General features: G+C 38.0%; 1 protein-coding gene across 3 annotated transcripts in view; it reads right to left on the bottom strand.

Annotated features, from left to right (window-relative positions):
* Positions 1–18,876, bottom strand: part of SPATA6 (spermatogenesis associated 6) — a 122,106-nt gene that overhangs the window by 68,692 nt on the left and 34,538 nt on the right. For all 3 annotated transcript variants that reach the window (XM_047789152.1, XM_047789153.1, XM_047789154.1), the window contains 3 exons: positions 17,442–17,522; positions 12,447–12,740; positions 8,251–8,338 (listed from right to left, as the gene is read on the bottom strand). In XM_047789152.1, the coding sequence (XP_047645108.1) occupies positions 8,251–8,338; positions 12,447–12,740; positions 17,442–17,522 (463 nt within the window). The remainder of the gene's footprint in view (positions 1–8,250; positions 8,339–12,446; positions 12,741–17,441; positions 17,523–18,876) is intronic.

Below are 18,876 nucleotides of genomic sequence, written 5' to 3'. Positions count from 1 at the left end.
GGACAATCCAGCTTACGATGAACTGTCATTTGAATATGTAGATTTGATAGATATTGCCAAACGACATGTGTCCCTTTTCCTGGAGTCTATGCTCAAATCAAGCGAGTGTACTAGAAACAGGACCAGCGTTAGAGGTGGCAGCATACGGTACAGTAGTGAACAGGCCTTGCTGACAAATGGATCTGCATTACAGTTCAGGCCTGAGCACTTCCCATACGGCCTTCCCAAGTCTCAAATTCCTCAACTGTCTGAGGAACCTCTCTCATAATACTATTTTAAAGATTACACTCGATGTGACATGTAAGGCAATAAAATAAATGTTAACTATTATTTCTAACAATCATCAACATCATTACTATTGAATTCTAAGTCAAATAAGGTCAGGTTCAACTTCTACCACTTATCATACACGTCTGTCAAGTTATACGGTTAATTTGTATTTCATTCATAACGCTTACCTTATGTCAGAGGTACAGTGATGATTGAACTACACAGTTTATGAAGGTACCTAGGGCAAAGTATCTAAAACACTGGATTATAAACCCATTCCAAGTCTCTCCCTGAGACAAAGACCATGAGATTGCAGATGCAGATCTTGGGTTTTACCTATTACCTAACTTTTAATTACTCAACTTTTTTTTTTTACTCAACTTTTAACTGTTCTAAATCTCTATTATATTGATAGATAAGAAAATGAGAACCCTAATTTGTTTTTGTTGTTGTTGTTTTGTCTTTTCACGGCCGCACCCGCAGCATATGGAGGTTCCTAGGCTAAGGGTCTAATCAGAGCTGTTGCTGCTGGCCTACACCAGAGCCACAGCAACACCAGATCCAAGCTGCGTCTGTGACCTACACCACAGCTCACGGCAACGCCGGATCCCTAATCTACTGAGCGAGGCCAGGGATCAAACTTGCGTCCTCATGGTTCCTAGTCGGATTCGTTTCAGCTGAGCCATGACGAGAACTTTAGAACCATAATTTGTAATTCTACTTCTTTACTAATAAATTATGGTCAAACATTCTATATTTTACTTTCCCAAACCACCTTGTATAGGAAAAAAAAGGCTATATGGATAGAGACCCAGGAAAGTCTATATTCAGGCAATTAGCTTTCTTATATCACACTAAATGTTTGTTTCCCGAATGTCCTGAGCCGTTTTAGAGGACAGCTAAAACATAAATATCTTTCACATAAGGCCAACTTCACCATTCAGTTCAGACTCCAAGTTACTTCAAGCGCTCTTCAAAACTCAAAATAAAACTAACTCCCAGCCCAACTCTCTTCTAGAAAGTCTAATGTACATCACGGCCACAAGTGGCAGAAGAAATAAAGGAATGATAAGGCCATACTAAGTCTAATTCTTCAGAAATGCTAACTTTGAAAATTAAGATTATAATTTCTAGATATGGTATATGTTCTTTCTGGCAGCTAATGTACTATTCGAAATATCAATATAGTCAAACACTGGCTATATCTTCTGCTTTCTACAAACCATTTAGAAACGTACCCTAATTCAGACAGATTTATGTAATTTTCTCTCATTTTCATAAATGAAGCTGTTACTTTGATCTGAGGTTTCCTGATGTTCACGTGGAATCACCCTTACCAACAACTAGGCACTAACTATATTCTGCATACAGGAGATAAAGGAAATAAAAGTCATGGCCCATGGTGGTGAAGTGCTTACGATTTAGTGAAGCCATACCAAGTTGAAGGACAGCAGCAGAAAAGAACATGCTAAAGCAGAACGGTACAGGCAATTAATGCTATTAAAAGGTCCTATCAGAGATCAATTTCTCAAAGTTGAAGGCGATCAGGCAAAACTGCCTGGAGGAGGAGAAAGGTGAACTGGGCCTTAACGAATGGGTCACACTTAAGAAAACATGAGGAGAAAGAGCTAATTTAGTTGGTGTGTATATGTTGCATGTGTCATCTTGAACACCTTACTCTATTTCCTTAAATCTCAGATGTTTTCATCCATAAAATGGAAATAAATAGTATCTAAAATTCTTGAGGACACCGTATAGAAGTAATCAATGAAATGTAAGGACTTAGAATAGCGGCTAACAGAAAGCATAGTAAATATGAGCTATTATTGCATTTTCCAATAATCTCATGACATCAGTGTTGTGAACAGAACATGTGTGTCCTCCCAAAATTCATGTGTTGAAGCCCCACCCCTCAAAGTGACGGTATTTGGAAACAAGACCCTTTGGTGGTAGTTCGGGTTAGATGAGGTCATGAGGATGGGGCTGAGACAGGCAGGGACCCAGAATCCTGTGCTGCAGTGTTTGCACCTGGACAAACATCTTCTTCAGCAACAAAAATACAAAGAAATGATAAGGGACTAAGAATAACCACGTGCGCGCAGCAGCTGGGGTAAATTATGGACAACAAGACAGAGAAAGATCAAAAAACCCAAATGCCACTTCTGAAGAGCCAGGAGCAAAAGCAGGTACTGCGCATGCCCCCTGTACAGAGCAGCACCAAGGAGGTGGGCAGACCACTGAAGCTACCCTGCTGGTCTAACCCCTGGGCCCACCCCTGCCCTTACCCCTACCTCACCCCTTATAGGAAGCAGTCTGCCTTCCCCTCAGGGATCCAGCAAGGGAATCTGTTAATTTTCATTCCCCTCTGCTGCAGCAGGGCCTTAATAAAGCCCTGCCTGAATTTCTTGTCCGGCCTCTTATCAATTCCTAATGATTAAGGAAGGCCAAGAACACTGATCCCGTAATAGACTTAGTGTCTGAGGGGTAGCTGAGGTGGTGATCAGGCTAGAGGTGCAGATTTTACTGCAAATGGGTATAATGAAACTCTTTAGGATGATGGAAATATTCTAAAAACATATAATTTCACAACTGTGCGGGTTTATTTAAAATCATTTAATTGTACACTTAAAACAGGTGAATGTTATGACATACAAATTATATCTCAATAAAGCTGTCAAAATGTTAAGATAATAGCGAAATAGGATCCGGTGTTGCCGTGAACTGTGGTGTAGGCCACAGATGTAGCTCGGATCTGGTGTATGTCGTAGGTGTGGGCCCCCAAAGCAAAAAAAAAAAAAAAAAAAGTATAGGAGTTCCCATTGTGGCGCAGTGGAAACAAATCCGACTAGGAACCATGAGGTTGCGGGTTCAATCCCCGGCCTCGCTCAGTGGGTTAAGGATCTGGCATTGCTGTGAGCTGTGGTGTAGGTTACAGACGCGGTTCAGATCTGGTGTTGCTGCGGCTGTGGTGTAGGCCGGCAGCTACAGCTCTGATTTGACCCCTAGCCTGGGAACCTCCCTTTGTGGCGGGTGCAACCCTAAAAGGGAAAAAGACAAAAAAAAAATAGAGAAATAAAGAAACTAAAAATGACACTGTTCAACTGCCTGCTGTCCTGTAAGACAAGGAGACATACAAATTTAAATGAAAGCTGAAATAAAAGATATTTTGCTCATAAGTATATACAACATGACTATATGCATTTTATTCAGAAAAGATTAAGATATCACCATTTACCACTAACTCAAGATATAACCTATTAGGATTTGGGATGTTATTTCTAATTTATTTTACTTAAAAAACAATAACCATCAGCAAAGGTATTAGTAGAAGCTCATAAAAGATTACAATCTTATGGAGAATTGAAATGTGACAGAATCTTCAAATGAAGCAAATAAGAGAAGTTTCCTCCAAGGAGGAGACAGAGCCTAACATCTTTCCTAAATCCTAAGCAAATAACTAAGGGCCAAGGTGATGCCCTTGATTTTTGCCTTCAAAATACATAAATGATTGGATAAAGCTTCCAAATATTCTTGAAGAACAAAAGATACTGAATTTCCTCAAAAGGACTGTGCAAATTACAATTAGTATTATATACCACAGAAATTCCAGATAGAGAACATTTGAAAAATTTACCTAAAAAAATACACCTGGATGAAATTAGGGAAAGCAGTAGGAGAGTGGTGGAAAAGAAAGGAACTTGGGGTTAGAAGACCTGGACTCTAGACTGAGCACCGCTATTGGGAACTCTCCAGCCCATCACGTAACCTCTCTAGGCCTGTCACTCTTCCTGATTAAATACGGTTAAATCGTCTTCACATGATTACTACAAGACTCAGTCAATCAATGCTGGTGAAAATGGCATCCTACAGAAACTGAAGAATTATTAGGCAAGATAATTTGGTAAGAAAATGTTCAAGAATTTCATTAAAGAGAGTCACAAGTGAAAATGCACTATGTGTAAAAGATTCTGTCATCAATTCCCATATGTGTTTAAATAGCTGATCAGAAACCAAAGCACAACTGCTCAACTGTCAGCCAGAAAAAAATAAATTAGAAAGGAAACACTCTTTATAAACTAAAACGCAAATAATAAATGTATAGGGAGTTCACTGGTGGCCTAGAGATTGAAGATCTGGCATTGCCACTGCTGTGGCTCAGGTCACTGCTATGGCACAAGTTCAATCCCTGGCCCAGGAATTTTTGCATGCCACAGGTATGGCCAAAATAATAATAATAACAAATGTATAAAGAACAATAGGGGGCAGGGCAGGGATAAAAAAAAAAAATGGAATTTTTTTTTTTTGTCTTTTTAGGGCCACACCTGCAGCATATGAAAGTTCCCAGGCTAGGGGTTGAATCAGAGCTGCAGCTGTTGGTCTACACCACCACCATGGCAATCTGGATCCGAGCCACGTCTGTGACGTACACCACAGTTCACTGCAATGCCAGATCCTTAACCCACTGAGCAAGGCCAGGGATCAAACCCATGTCCTCAATACTAGTTGGGTTCGTTACCACTGAGCCATAATGGGAACTCCAAAAAAAAAAATGGAATTTTTTAAAATCACTATTTGGTAAACATCACAGTAATTGTTTCAGGCAAGACTCATCAATGTTTGCCAAAGGGTCAAGTCAAGGAGTATTAACATACTCTCAAACTATCTCCCCATAATTAGGGAAGAAATGGCACCTTGATGCTGGAGGAACCCAGCAGACACCATCTTACCCAAGTGAGTAAATTAACATCACCAGTAACAAAGCAACATCACATACTCCTGACATGAGGCACTGAGAATAATACATTACCTTCTGCTGTATTCTGGGGGCAATGAAAAATAAATCTAATTATGAGGAAAATCAAACAAGCTGAAACTGAAGGACATTCTACAAAATAACTGGCCTTAACTCTTTAGCATGTTATTAAGCACAAAGAAAGACTATGAACTGATCCATATTAAAAGAAAACTAAAGAGACATGGCAACTGACGCTTATCCATGATGTGGGACTATTATTAGAAGAAGTGGTAAAATCTGAGTTAGGTTTATAGATTACTTAATACTATTATATCATTAATTTCCTTTTTGATAATTGCATCATATGAGGTAATGGTATTAGTTTCCTCAGGCTTCCCTCTACCTTAGACTAGGTAAGTTTAAGCCTAAACAACAGATACTTATTTCTCACAACTCTAGAGGCTGCAAGTCTGAGGTGTAGGGGCCAGCACAGTCGGTTCCGGGTTCTGGTGAGAGCTCTCATTCTGGCTTGAAGAATGGCCGCCTTTTGGCTGTGTCCTCACAGACAGAAACCCAGAGGTCTGGTGTCTCTACTTACAAGGGCACTAACCCTATCAGGAGGGCCCCACCCCATAAACTCATCTAAAGCTAGTTATCTCCCAAAGGCAATGATCTATCTCCAAATACCATCTTTGGAGGTGAGTTTCAACATATGAATTTTGAGGAATACAACGTCATGGCAAAGCCCTTGTCAAAAAAGGTTTATACACAGACACACCTAAAGAGATGGAGGCAAGGAGGAGAAAGAGGGAAAGGGAGAGGGAAAGGGTAAAGCAAGTACTGCTATTTGTGGGTTCTTTTTTTTTTTTTTTTTTTGTCTTTTTGCTATTTCTTTGGGTCGCTTCCGCGGCATACGGAGGTTCCCAGGCTAGGGGTCTAATCGGAGCTGTAGCCGCTGGCCTACGCCAGAGCCACAGCAACGCGGGATCCGAGCCGCATCTGCAACCTACACCACAGCTCACGGCAACGCCGGATCGTTAACCCACTGAGCAAGGGCAGGAACCGAACCCACAACCTCGTGGTTCCTAGTCGGATTCGTTAACCCACTGCGCCACAACGGGAACTCCTATTTGTGGGTTCTGAGTAAAAGGTATAGGGGAATTTTCTGTACTATCTCAACTTTCTATAAATCTGAAATTATGTCAAAATAGAAAGTTTTTAAAAAGCACCTCATTATTCACCTCTCTGATTGCACCTCTAAATAGGCAGCTGACGGCCTTGATTAGAAGCTGCTAGAAACTAATGGTTCTGCTGGCAAATACATAATAATTGTCAAGGGAAATTAGACTTTTAAGTACATTCCAAAAACATATTCCCATCTTCCAAAGAAATGTCTATGTTGAAGATATTTTCGATTTTCTTGTTCATAAATTTCCTCCAAGAGGGGAAACAGAGTGTAACATCTGTTCCTAATTCGAATAATCTGCTATTCTGAGTATAAAAGACACATTGAGCATCCCTCTATCTCCCTGTTAGTGCTAAAAAAGCAAAACAAGTGGACAGACTCTTCATGTTCTCAGAAACCAATGTTTCATTTCCCAAGTTAAAAAAAACGTTTAGAAACAGAGAGACAGACCTCACTACATGTTGATTGTATTTTTTTCATTTACTCATTTTTCTATGCCTTTTCTCAGTGTGCAGTAAATTAACTTAAAGATTGTTGCTGAATGCTTGGTGAACTGACTAGCCTATGTTTATAGATACTAAAACTTAAATATCCCTAATTATAAAATACCATTTAATCTTCTTCATAAAAATCATCTTCATATTGCACTTAAGAATTTATCAGGCATTCCCATTGTGGCTCAGCGGAATCGAATCCAACTAGGAACCACGAGGTTGCAGGTTCAATCCCTGGTCTCGCTCAGTGGGTTAAGGATCTGGTGTTGCCGTGAGCTGCCGTGAGCTGCCGTGTAGGTCACAGACTCATCTCGGATCTGATATTGCTATGGCTGTGATTCAGGCTGGCAGCCGTAGTTCTGATTAGACCCCAGCCTGGGAACTTCCATATGCTGCAGGTACAGCCCTAAAAAGCAAAAAAAAAACCCACAAACAACAACAACAACAACAAAAGAAATAATTTATCTAACCATTAGGCCTAAAAATGAAAAAAAAAATTCTTAAAAACTAAGCCTAAATGACATTATCTTTTCAGAAATGTAAATAAGTATTATTATGACAGCTGATATTTTATTAAGTGTCCTGTGTGCAAGGGCATTTTACATGATAACATTTACCATATTATCTTCATCTTCAATAAATAAACTGATAATAGATAAATAAATAAATGAACTTCATAAATTTATTATTTATATATGGTTATTACATATTATTATTATTTATTGTAAATAAACTCCATTATCAAAGTAGTTAATAATAAATTAAAATGTAATAAACTGATTATCAAAGTAGTTAAATTATTATCAAAGTAGTAAAATGATTTGTTTCAGAATACCCATTTTAGGGAGTTCCCATTGAGGGTCAGCAGTAATGAACCTGACTAGTATCCATGAGGAGGCATGCTCAATCCCTGGCCTCGCACAGAGGGTCAAGGCTCCAGCATTGCCGTGAGCTGTGGTGTAGGCCACAGACGCAGCTTGGACCCAGAGTGGCTGTGGCTGTGGCATAGGATGGAGGCCACAGCTCTGATTCAACCCCTAGCCTGGGAACTTCCATATCTGCAGGTGTTGCCCTAAAAACACACGCACACACAAAGAATACCATTTTATAAATAAGTAGAAGAGTTAAGTATTCAAATATATATATGTATGTCCAAAACCTATAACCTTGAACACTTTTTGCAATGGTGTTTCCCAAAGTCTGTTCTATAAACTAATAGGTAATTAATGTAATAATATATAGTTAAGGTAAGAACAGAGTTTCATATTCAAAGAAATTTAGCAATTGTTGAGCAAAAACAAAATCAAAGATTTTTTTATTAAAATGTATTATAACCTTTCATATGCTAATATGTGTTTTGAATGTCAAGAGGGAAATGGTTTATAGTAGTACAGAAACTCTATTTTTAGACAGTACTTACTTAGGTGTCCCACAAGTTGTAAAAAGTGGCATTATACCACACTTTCCAATGCAGCAAAGATTGTTTTTGTTAATTGATGCCAAGATAAAAACCTGATTGTAGCCAAGACAACTAAAACAAGGAAGAGAGAGAACTTGCAGCTTACCATTGTGCATCCTGGACCATCCATCTCTTTCACAGTCTCTGCCAGAAGATCCAAATAAAGCATCAGTCCTAGGACTTGGGGGATCAACCTAGAATAAGGAAGATTTTGATGTAAAAAAGAGCTTAAGTTTTTTTTCAGTCCCATGGCACCGGAAAATCAACTGAAGTACACAGACCACATGTCATCAAATTAACATGATGTTCAGGCATGTTCCAAAACTGGAGTGTAGGTGAGCACTTTGCTGTTTGCTTTCAAATAAAATTAAATTTCAGAAATTTTTAATGATGTCTGAGTCTACTTTAAGATGACAGATCACAGAGTTCCCGTTGTGGTGCAGTGGAAACGAATCCGACTAGGAACCATGAGGTTGCAGGTTCAATCCCTGGCCTTGTTCAGTGGGTCAAGGATCCGGTGTTGTCGTGAGCTGTGGTGTAGGCTGCACACATGGCTCGGATCTGGCGTTGCTGTGGCTCTGACGTAAGCTGGCAGCTTACAGCTCCAATTAGACCACTAGCCTGGGAACCTCCACGTGCCTCGGATGTGGCCCTAAAAAAGACAAAAGATAAAAAAAAAAAGATCACAATTGAAATGTCCATAACTCTATTGCCTAGTGTGCTTTCCATTATGAAGTTAAAAAAAAAAAGAAAGAATAGTCTTATTTGCCACATTTAAAAAACAAGTTTAGCTATTCACTACTATCTCCTTAGCGTACAGATTTTGGATTCAAACAGTATCCTTGCTTGGCTTGCTCAAAGGCCAGGATTCCAAGTATAATAATTACAGATAATGAGTCATCCAGGTTTTCTAACAACAAAAAAAAGTCAGAGGAGCTCCCACTGTGGTGCAGTGAGTTAAAAATCCAACCGCAGTGGCTCAGGCTGCAATGGAGATCCAGGCTCTATCCCCAGCCCGGCACAGCTCAAATTTAATCCCTGGCCTGGGAACTTCCATGCGCCACAAGGAGCCATTAAAAAAAAAAATCAGAATGATATATATCTGTGCAAGAAAGACAGCTCTATTCACCAAAATTTTAAATGTGTTTATAGGGAGTTCCCACTGTGGCTCAGCAGGTTATGAACCTGATTAGTATCCATAAGGATGTACACTCAGTGGGTTAAGGATCTGGCATTGCCAGGTACTGTGGTGTAGGGTGCAGATGTAGCTCAGATCTGCCATCGCTGTGGCTGTGGTGCAGGCCAGCAGCTGCAGCTCCAATTCAAGCCCTAGCCTGGGAACTTGCATATGCCACAGGTGCAGCCCTGAAAGTCAATAAATAAATAAATAAATAAGATGAAACAAAATCTGTACATAAAAGGACAGTATCAAGAGAGTGAAAAGGAGACCCACAGGAGAAAATATTTGCAAAACATTATCTAAAAAAGCATTACCATCCAGAATACATACAGAAACTTCTAAAACTCAATTTAAAAACTTAAATTAAATAGCAGGCAAAGAACTTAAAGACATTTCTCTAAAAGAGAGACAAATGACCAATAAGGACATGAAGAAATGTTCATTATCATTAATCATTTGGGAAATGCAAATCAAAATACTATATTTTTACTCCCATCAGGATGGCCATTACGAAAAACAGACAGTAACAACCATTGTCAAGGATGTGGAGAAACTGAACCACTTGAGCACTCTTGGTGGGAATGTAAATTGATGCAGCTACTACAGAAAATAGCATGGAAGTCCCTCAAAAAATGCAAAATATGACTGTCAGATGACCCAGCAATTATTCTTCTAAGTAAACGCCCAAAAGAACTGAAAGCAGGGTCTTGTTACACCATGTTCACAACAGTACCATTCACAACAGCCAAAAGGTGGAAGAATCCAAGGTGAATGGATAAACAAAATATGGTATACACATATAAAAGAATATTACGCAGCTGTAACAAGGAAGAAAATTCTGACACATTCTGTAACATGAATGAATCTTAATGACTTTATGTAAGTGAAATGAGCAACTGACAAATGGACAAATATTGTATATTTTGGGTTCCACTTATATAAGGTACTCAAATATAGTCAAATTCATAGAAACAAAATACAGAATGGTAGTTACCAGGGGCTGAAGGGAAAAAGGAATGGGGAGTTATTGTTTAAGGGGTACAGAGTTTCAGTTTAAGAAGACGAAAAAAGTACAAAAATGAATGTACTGAATGCATACACTTAAAAATGGTTAAAATAGTATATTTTATTTTGTGTGTATTTTACTTTTTTTTTTGTCTTTTTAGGGCCACACCAGTGGCATATGGTAGTTCCTAGGCTAGGGGTCAAATCAGAGCTGTTGTAGTTGCCAGCCTACACCATAGCCACAGCAACTCAGGATCTGAGCCTCATCTGCGACCTATACCACAGCTCACAGCAACACTGGATCCTTAACCCACTGATCAGGTCCAGGGATCGAACCCACATCCTCATTGGTACTAGTTAGGCACCGAGGCAAAAATTGGGATGGGAACTCCCAATTTTTAAAAATTTAAATTTAAAAAAAGGAATCTGAAAAGACAAGCCACAGAATGAGAAAAAATATTTGCATATCACACACCTGATAAGGATCTAGAATACTAAATATATAAAGAAAATTCACAACTGAATTCAACAAAAAGACAAGCAACCCAATTAAAAATGGGGGGAAGGTAGCTTTATGTTTATAAATAGCATTGGAAAAATCTAGTCCTATACAGCAATGTAAGCAATTTTCTAACTATAGGCTTAAAGGTATGTGCTTCTTTTCTGTTCATTTTAAAGCTGAAAGAGAAATCATTTAAATAAAAATGTCAAGGTTTATATTAAGCAGTATTAAAATTATTTTGTTTTGAACACTTACATGAAAATTATAAACATTTTAAGAGCAGTTATTTCCCTAAACAATTTTTATGTGGCTAACCCTCAAAATATTCCTAGTTATCTTTGTACACAGGCATTTTAATTAAAATGCTAATATTCCCTCAGATTAACAATTAGTATGTCTTTTCAATTTAATTTGCAATTATGGGCAAATATAAAATTAAAGGCATTCTGAAATTGCCATCAAACAAGCAAGTAAATATTATCTGGATACTGTTTCAACAACAACAAAAAGTGACCAGAAAAAAACAAATTCTATAAAATAAGACAAGTGTAACCACAATAATCTCAATAAAATGTTACTATTTAAAAGTATCCATTATATTACAATTTTTATAATAAAAATGATTAGTTTAGACTAAAATAATAAAGGATTCATAGTCAAAATATGAACATAGAATGAAATGTTGCTTAAGGCACATCTAATTGCTAAAAAAAGTATCTAAAGAAATTTGAATGTACAGGTGGTGCACATTCAAAAAGCTATCAGACCATGAAAGGAACATGTTTACTTGTTTGAATTTATATATGTATTTTAAAATTTGGAAAAATGAATTAGACATTAAAATCAGATAGCTTTATAGATATCCCCAAAAGTTGTTTTGTTCCAAAGGTACTAAAATCTTCAAGTTTATTATTATTATACAAAGTAATTTTTATTAATTGGTAAGATTTTGTTAAGGAAATACTTCTAAGGTAAACATTTTTATTAAAACAATAAATTTTAATATTCATTAAATATTTTGATAATAGACCCTTCAAATTAGCCCAAGACCATTTGACGATTATCACATGGACACAAGCTCTAAACTTGAACCACACCGAAAGCAGGTTTCCGTGTGGAAAGATTAAAACTATGTTACCTTGAAGTTACCTCTTCACTTTTAAAGGCCTTCCCATCCCCACCAAATAATAATTTGCTACAAAGATCCAGGACAAAATTTCAAGGCAAACTTACTTTTCCATTAAAAGACTTTGAGGGGGGAGCGCTCCTTTCACAAAGAAAACTTAGTCCGCTTTTAAAGCCCTACTCTGCCATTTCAGCACTAATGTCAATTACATTTCTGCTCAATTTGTAAAGTTATCATGCTGTCCACCGTCTAAGAAGAAAGGAAATGGGTAGAGAGGATTTAACGTGGCATTCATAAGGACACTTGATCTCTACCAAGATAGATTCTTTCATAGAGTTAATTTTCCATTTTTAGATTGCTAGGCTAACAGACAATTCAGGAAAGCAAATTATTACTATAAGCTAGAAGCTGAAAGAAGTTTGAGAATAATATTTTAGGGAAGAACAGATTAGATCAATTTCGGATGGAAATGTTTCAAAGAACACGTACATGTCTAATCACAAACGGAGGCTTATCTGTTTCTTTTTTGAATTCATAGGGTCCAAGATTTAAATGGGCCAGCCGCCGCCTGGTGTCTTCAGACAGCTCACACATGCGTCTTTTCGTGTAAGGAGATGGAGAGTGTGATTTTGAAGAAATTGTAGGCTGTTCGTAGTTTTTTGCATTTATGCAGTATTTACTTCTCTCGGGTGACTTGGATTTTTTCTTTGGTGGTCTCGATGTTCTGCTTTGCAGTCTGCTGTGTGATTTTTCCACTGGAGCCGTATGGTAAACAAATTTATCCTAAACATACACAGTAAAAATTAATTTGGTCAGGAGAGATAGATTTCCTACATATTATGTCCCTTGGGGTAAACCATAGATACAACTACAGATAGAAAAAAACTTCAACAAGTAATTTAAGGCACATATAATCTACCAAAGCCAACTAGATCAGTCTCTCTCATATGCACAGATCCTGGGGGAAGTCAAATCTACAGTCTCCTAAATAACTCTGTCTTGTAGTTCATAAAGTATACTATACCACACTTCTTAAGTATAATAATTTACTTTATGAATTTTGAAGCCTGATATTTAACCATTTGAATAATCTTAGGAAAAAATACAGAATAATTGCTTTTCAGTATACCAAAAAATGAATGCAACCATTGGTTTATCACTTATAATTATGTATTCAAATAATTGGCTATATAATTTTAAAGGGTTTATTTAGTAATATTATAGACAGACATGTCTAATTGTTGATTATAAAATCTTTATGGAGGAGTTCCCATTGTGGCACAGTGGAAACAAATCCTACTAGGAACCATGAGGTTGAGGGTTCGATCCCTGGCCTCGCTCAAAGGGTTAAGGATCCAGCGTTGCTGTGAGCTGTGGTGTAGGTCACAGACGCAGCTCGGATCCCACATTGCTGTGGCTGTGGCGTAGGCTGACGGCTACAGCTCCAATTATACCCCTAGGCTGGGAACCTCCATATGCTGCAGGTGCGGCCCTAGAAAAGGGAAAAAGACAAAAAAAATTAAAATCTTTATGGAGAAAACTATTTTAAAAAGTTTCATTCATACTATGGTTACATATATTTGTACAATGTGAAAATCTGAAGAAAATCTTTATACATATTTTCGTAAAATGTATTATTTGGCTTATACAAAGTGATTACGACTTTAAGATCTCTTCCAAACTTAAACTTTACAATTCCATGAGATAACCAACCGTAACGTCTTAACTCTATACTTTTATACAGGGAATAATCATAAAAGACATGCTACAAACTTTAATGGTGAGGACTCTATCTTCGAGTAAAACCGGCCAACAGTCTAAAACTTCAAAATCAAATGGGATATTTCTAAATTTTTGGTATTAGGGCAACATTTATTTAAATAGTCTCTGTCTTATAAAAGTTAGATCCACGTAAATAAGACCTCTTTGGAGCATTATCTAGATGTATAAGCTTTCAAATATTAGAGAAAATGGACAGTTGAGAATCTCTGAATGGCCTAACTTTAACCACATTATAAAACCACCCAATCCTACCTCTCTTTCTCTGCTTTCTCAACCCCCCTCCCTACTGGCTAAGGGTATCTATTTCTAAGTAAATAACATACAAATGTGAGATAAAAGGGGTAAGAGCCAAATACTTTTTAAAAAGTAGATGAACAGGGAAAGAAGATAGGAAAACCAGAAAACGTGTTTTCCTAATGAGAAAACTAAGTCCACAAGATCAGCAACATCGGATTATTTCATCACCTTTCTTCTTCAGCTCGTGCTATGCTCCTTGACCTCCTCTCACCTTGTTCAAGGACTTAGACCAGTAATGTAGAATTTCTTCCTCCGTTTCACCCGTCTCTATGACATCATGCTGACTCACAGAGGAGGCAGTGTTAGTTAGCACGTGAAAAGAACCTTCGAGGTTTAGTAAGATGTTCAAGCAATGAATCTTTCCAGGACCTTAGACTTGGACTTTCCATTCCCGAGCTGTGACCGTCTTTTTCTGCTTCATCTTAGACTGGATCATGGTACAGACTCACTGGGCCCTAACCTCTGAAAACCCCTTGCGGACCAAACCTTCTTCTTTTACTTTCACTGAATCTGTTGCTTGTCTTCCTCACCCGCTCAGCCCCTAGATCTCTTTCCCTCAGATCCGTACATCTTAGAGTCTCTTTCCTTCGGACCCAGATGAGCCGGTAATCACCTATTTCAGCAATGCTGCAAAATTCCTTCTCGCCCCCCTCTGTTTATATGAAACCTGCAGTGACTCCGTCTTCTTTCTCCGTGACAGTGTTTGAATGCTGAACACTGCTAGAGGAAGTTAGAGACTGCGCTGTAGCCACCACAGATACATTCTTTCTAACCTAATCAATTCTTAATGTCGCCTATTAATGCCCAATGAAACTTAAAATAGTAGTTGTTTTACACTGTTTTAGACAAAATAGCTGCTTATATTGGCCAACAGGACAATAACACTTGTGACACAAGGAGACGTGAAAAGTGCTTGTCCCCTTTTACTCCTGAAAACCCTCCTGCCACCATGAGGAGGAGCTGAAATTAGCCTGCTAGATGGTGCGAGTCCTGTGGCCATCAGTGCAGCTGAAATCAAGCCAGACACCAGAAATGAGGGTCCCTCTCAGACCCGGAAGTCAGCCAGCTACCAGACATGCAAGTGAAGCCACTCTAGATCATTCAGTCCTGGCCTAGCCAGTTCAGACCAAAAGAACCACCCAGCCAATTCACAACTGTGAGAAGCATTTTGTTCTATACATTACTAAGTTAGTGTGGCTTGTTACACAGCAAAACTACCTGATATAGATGGACAAACTCACACTAATAAAGTTAACAGTAATATTTAACTACTTAATAATAAATTATACTTTGCAATCAGTAAAAAAGAGTAAGCAGAAAACTAGATTTATTCCAGAAAATTCCAATAATATAATTTTTTTCAGTCCATTCAGTTGGTGACAAAACATCAGTTGTGACAAAAAAAAAATTGAAAATAATAGGCCAAAAGAAATAAAGATGATCATGAATACTTATAAACCTAAATGATTTTATAAAGTTGATTTCACTCACTCCTCTCTTAAAAACTAAAATGGTTTGTTTTATTCATCAGCTGTATTTGAACCTGAAAATGCTGCTTTATAGCCATTGAAATTTTAATTGTAACTAATATTCACTTGGGAAAAAACTGGATTTATCAAGGTCTCAAATAAGATAAGACAAGATTAAAATTCTGGCTGTTACCATTCAGAATTTTAATGTCAAAGTGTATACTCTGTTGTGCCTACAGGACAACGTTTTCTATCTTATATATTTTCATCCATGTCTTCTATATCTCATCCATATTTTTTTTTCTTTTTAAGGCTGCACCTGCAGCATATGGAAGTTCCCAGGCCAGGGGTCGAATTGGAGCTGCAGCTGCCAGGCTATACCATATCCATAGCCACACTAGATCTGAGCTATGTCTGCAACCTACACCACAGCTCACGGCAACATCGGATCCTTAACCTACTGAGTAGGGCCAGGGATCAAGCCTGCATCCTCCTGGATACTAGTCAGGTTTGTTACTGCTGAGCCACAACAGGAAGTCCTCATCCAAATATTTTAATTAAAAAAATAAGCCTAGTAACAGCCACAGAATTTATTATTATATGTTATGTGCCAAGCATGCGTAGTCTCTAATTTAATCTTTAAACCAGTTTTTCTAAGGATCTTGAACTCAAGTCTATCTGCTTTTCAAGAATATTTTCTTAAACACTGACACCAAAGCCTATTCTCTCACATCTCTATTCAAAAAAGAACAAATGGCAAACAATGAAATAAGAAGTTAGCCAAAAGTTACAGGGGAAAAGGCTGGTCTAATGAAACTGCCAGTGGGGTGACAGGTCTACATTTAGTAAGGAGTCTTTCACCAAGCTGTACACTTCCATGTGCCCTCTTCTGTGTGTATGTTATATTCCTGACCAAAAGGACCATTCTACCCATCAACTAGAAGGGCGCACCCCCCAGTGCGGAGAGGAAACTTTTCTGAGTCTGGGGGAAGCATTTCTGACAATTTACAAAGGTACACAGTACATAACAAGTCAATAACACAGTTCTGCATTTGCAAGCATGGATCTCTGATGGCAGTGTTTCAGCTTGCATTTGAAAGATAAATAACTAGGCCAAGCTTTGACATACCAAGTATTTTGCTAAACAAAATAAGAATAATCCCTTGATAATCTTATAACTATATTTTACCTCTCTTAGCTTGTCACAGGTTTCACCCTGAGCAATCTACTCTAAAACTGATAATGCAGGAAATCAACATTCTACGTTTTCACCATAGGTCTAGTCCTGCCCTGTTTGGGCCCTCTAGGCTTTATACACTACTGTCTTATCATGACAGGCTGCCCATTGTTACCTGGTCATAACGCAGCTGCTTATGTATGAGTGATGCCAACACATTATTAGATAACCTGGCAAGATGATCCTGGCAACTCAGTTGGAGGTTAGACCAAAACAAAATATTAGATCTAAATATCTGAGTTTACTAAAGGCAGTTTTTACAACCATAGAAGGTACTTAGGCTGAGGTGTCCAAGCTTCCCCTGATCTGACAGCACCAATACAGCCACCACACTAAGCAATAATCCCTTAAGAAATTAGAGACAGTCAAGAAGCTATACCCACTAACACCAATATCCTTGGTGCTAAAAAGGTACCCTTCGAATTTAACCTCTTTAGGATTTATAGAGGCATCCTATCTAATTCTCTTGAGCCCAACATCTTTCTTTCTAGCAGCCGTATTTCTTTCCACTAAAAATAAATAAATAAATAAATAACATGTAACCAAACTGCTCAATACCTATGATAATTATTTTTACTTAAAGATTGATCAAAAAGAAGGAAGAGTTGTTGCCGAAATAAAAGAACAATGCTTGCCAAATGCCTAATACATGTGAACAAATAAATGACAGCATTAGACACTTTAAATAAGGGTTTTAACCTGAGTGCGGCACTTCCTTGAACTTATCAGACATTCAGTAATCACCGAGGTTGTAGAAAATTCAAGCTTTGGAGCAATTCCCTGAGGAGGAAAGAGAGGATATTATTAGATGCTCTAGTTTTTAAAGAGACAATTATTAGTGATGCAAATATGACCTACAGTAACAAACACTCATCAAGGTTCAGCTGCTTTGTTAGTTTGAATTTCTTATTAGGGATAAAGACAACATAGTAACACTAAATATTATCAAAAAACAGTTTCATTGCTGATGATTCACTTACAAATGATTATATCACTTTTACAGAAAAAAAAACATTTTTTCATTTTTCAGATATTTCCCTGTCAAATTTTAAAAGATTTTTAATAGTAATATTAAAGTCCTAAATATATGAAAATACTTAACGGATGCCAGCCCTTTTTAGTTTTACAAATTAAGATATATTTACTACAAAATCAAGAAATATTTTGCATAGTCTCCACATATTAAAAAAACACAGTTCCTGATTATGTAGTTCTTTTTTTTTTTTTTTTTTGTCTTTTTAGGGCCGCACCTGTGGCATAATAGAGGTTCCCAGTCTAGGGGTCTAATTGGAGCTGTAGCCACCAGCCTACGCCACAGCCACAGCAACGCAGGATCCAAGCCGTGTCTGTGACCTACACCATGGCTCACAGCAATGCTGGATCCTCAACCTACTGAGCGAGCCCAGGGATCGAACCTGCAACCTCATGGTTCCCAGTCAGATTCGTTAACCACTGAGCCACGACGAGACTTCCTTTTTTTGTTTGTTTGTTTTTGATTATGTAGTTCTTGAAAATGGAAGAGAGATATGTCTCTGCCAATTCCTCCAGCAATTCTTCCCACAATGTAGCTTACATTCAGATCCATGGTGAATGAATCTGGCTTCTATTTCTTGTAACATTTCAATCATCAGCCTTAAACGCTGTTTTGACATAAGTAGAGACAAAGAGTAAAATTCAAAGGAACAGTCCCAGAGCACCTAAGAAAACATTTGGACGCACACAAAGCACACGATCACCTAAACATGAAAATGTACGGTACTGCCTGTGCCCAGGGCAGCTTCACTCGAAGACGGTGCAAGTCAGACATCCACCCTCTACAAACCCAGCCTTTGACCTACTAGCTTTAAAGTTTCAGAAATTACACACTACAGAAAAGGTAAATCTGAGTTACCCATAAATTGACTGCATTACTATGTTTCTGCAAACATACTTTTATTAATGATATCCAGAATGATTATTTGTTAGTTATCTACGGCCGCAGAGCATATTACTTAAGCAGTTTAAACATCAGTAAATATTTACTACCTCACGACTTCCTAAGGGTCAGAAATCTGAAAGGGGCTGAGCTAGATGGTTCCGGCTCCAAATCTCTCATGGGATTGCAGTCATGATGCTGTTTGGGCTGCAGTCGTCT

This window comes from Phacochoerus africanus, chromosome 8 (assembly GCF_016906955.1).
Source record: "Phacochoerus africanus isolate WHEZ1 chromosome 8, ROS_Pafr_v1, whole genome shotgun sequence".
Lineage (NCBI taxonomy): Eukaryota > Metazoa > Chordata > Mammalia > Artiodactyla > Suidae > Phacochoerus > Phacochoerus africanus.
The sequence above is the reverse complement of the archived record's forward strand: the minus strand, read 5'-3'. Positions and strand labels throughout refer to the sequence as shown.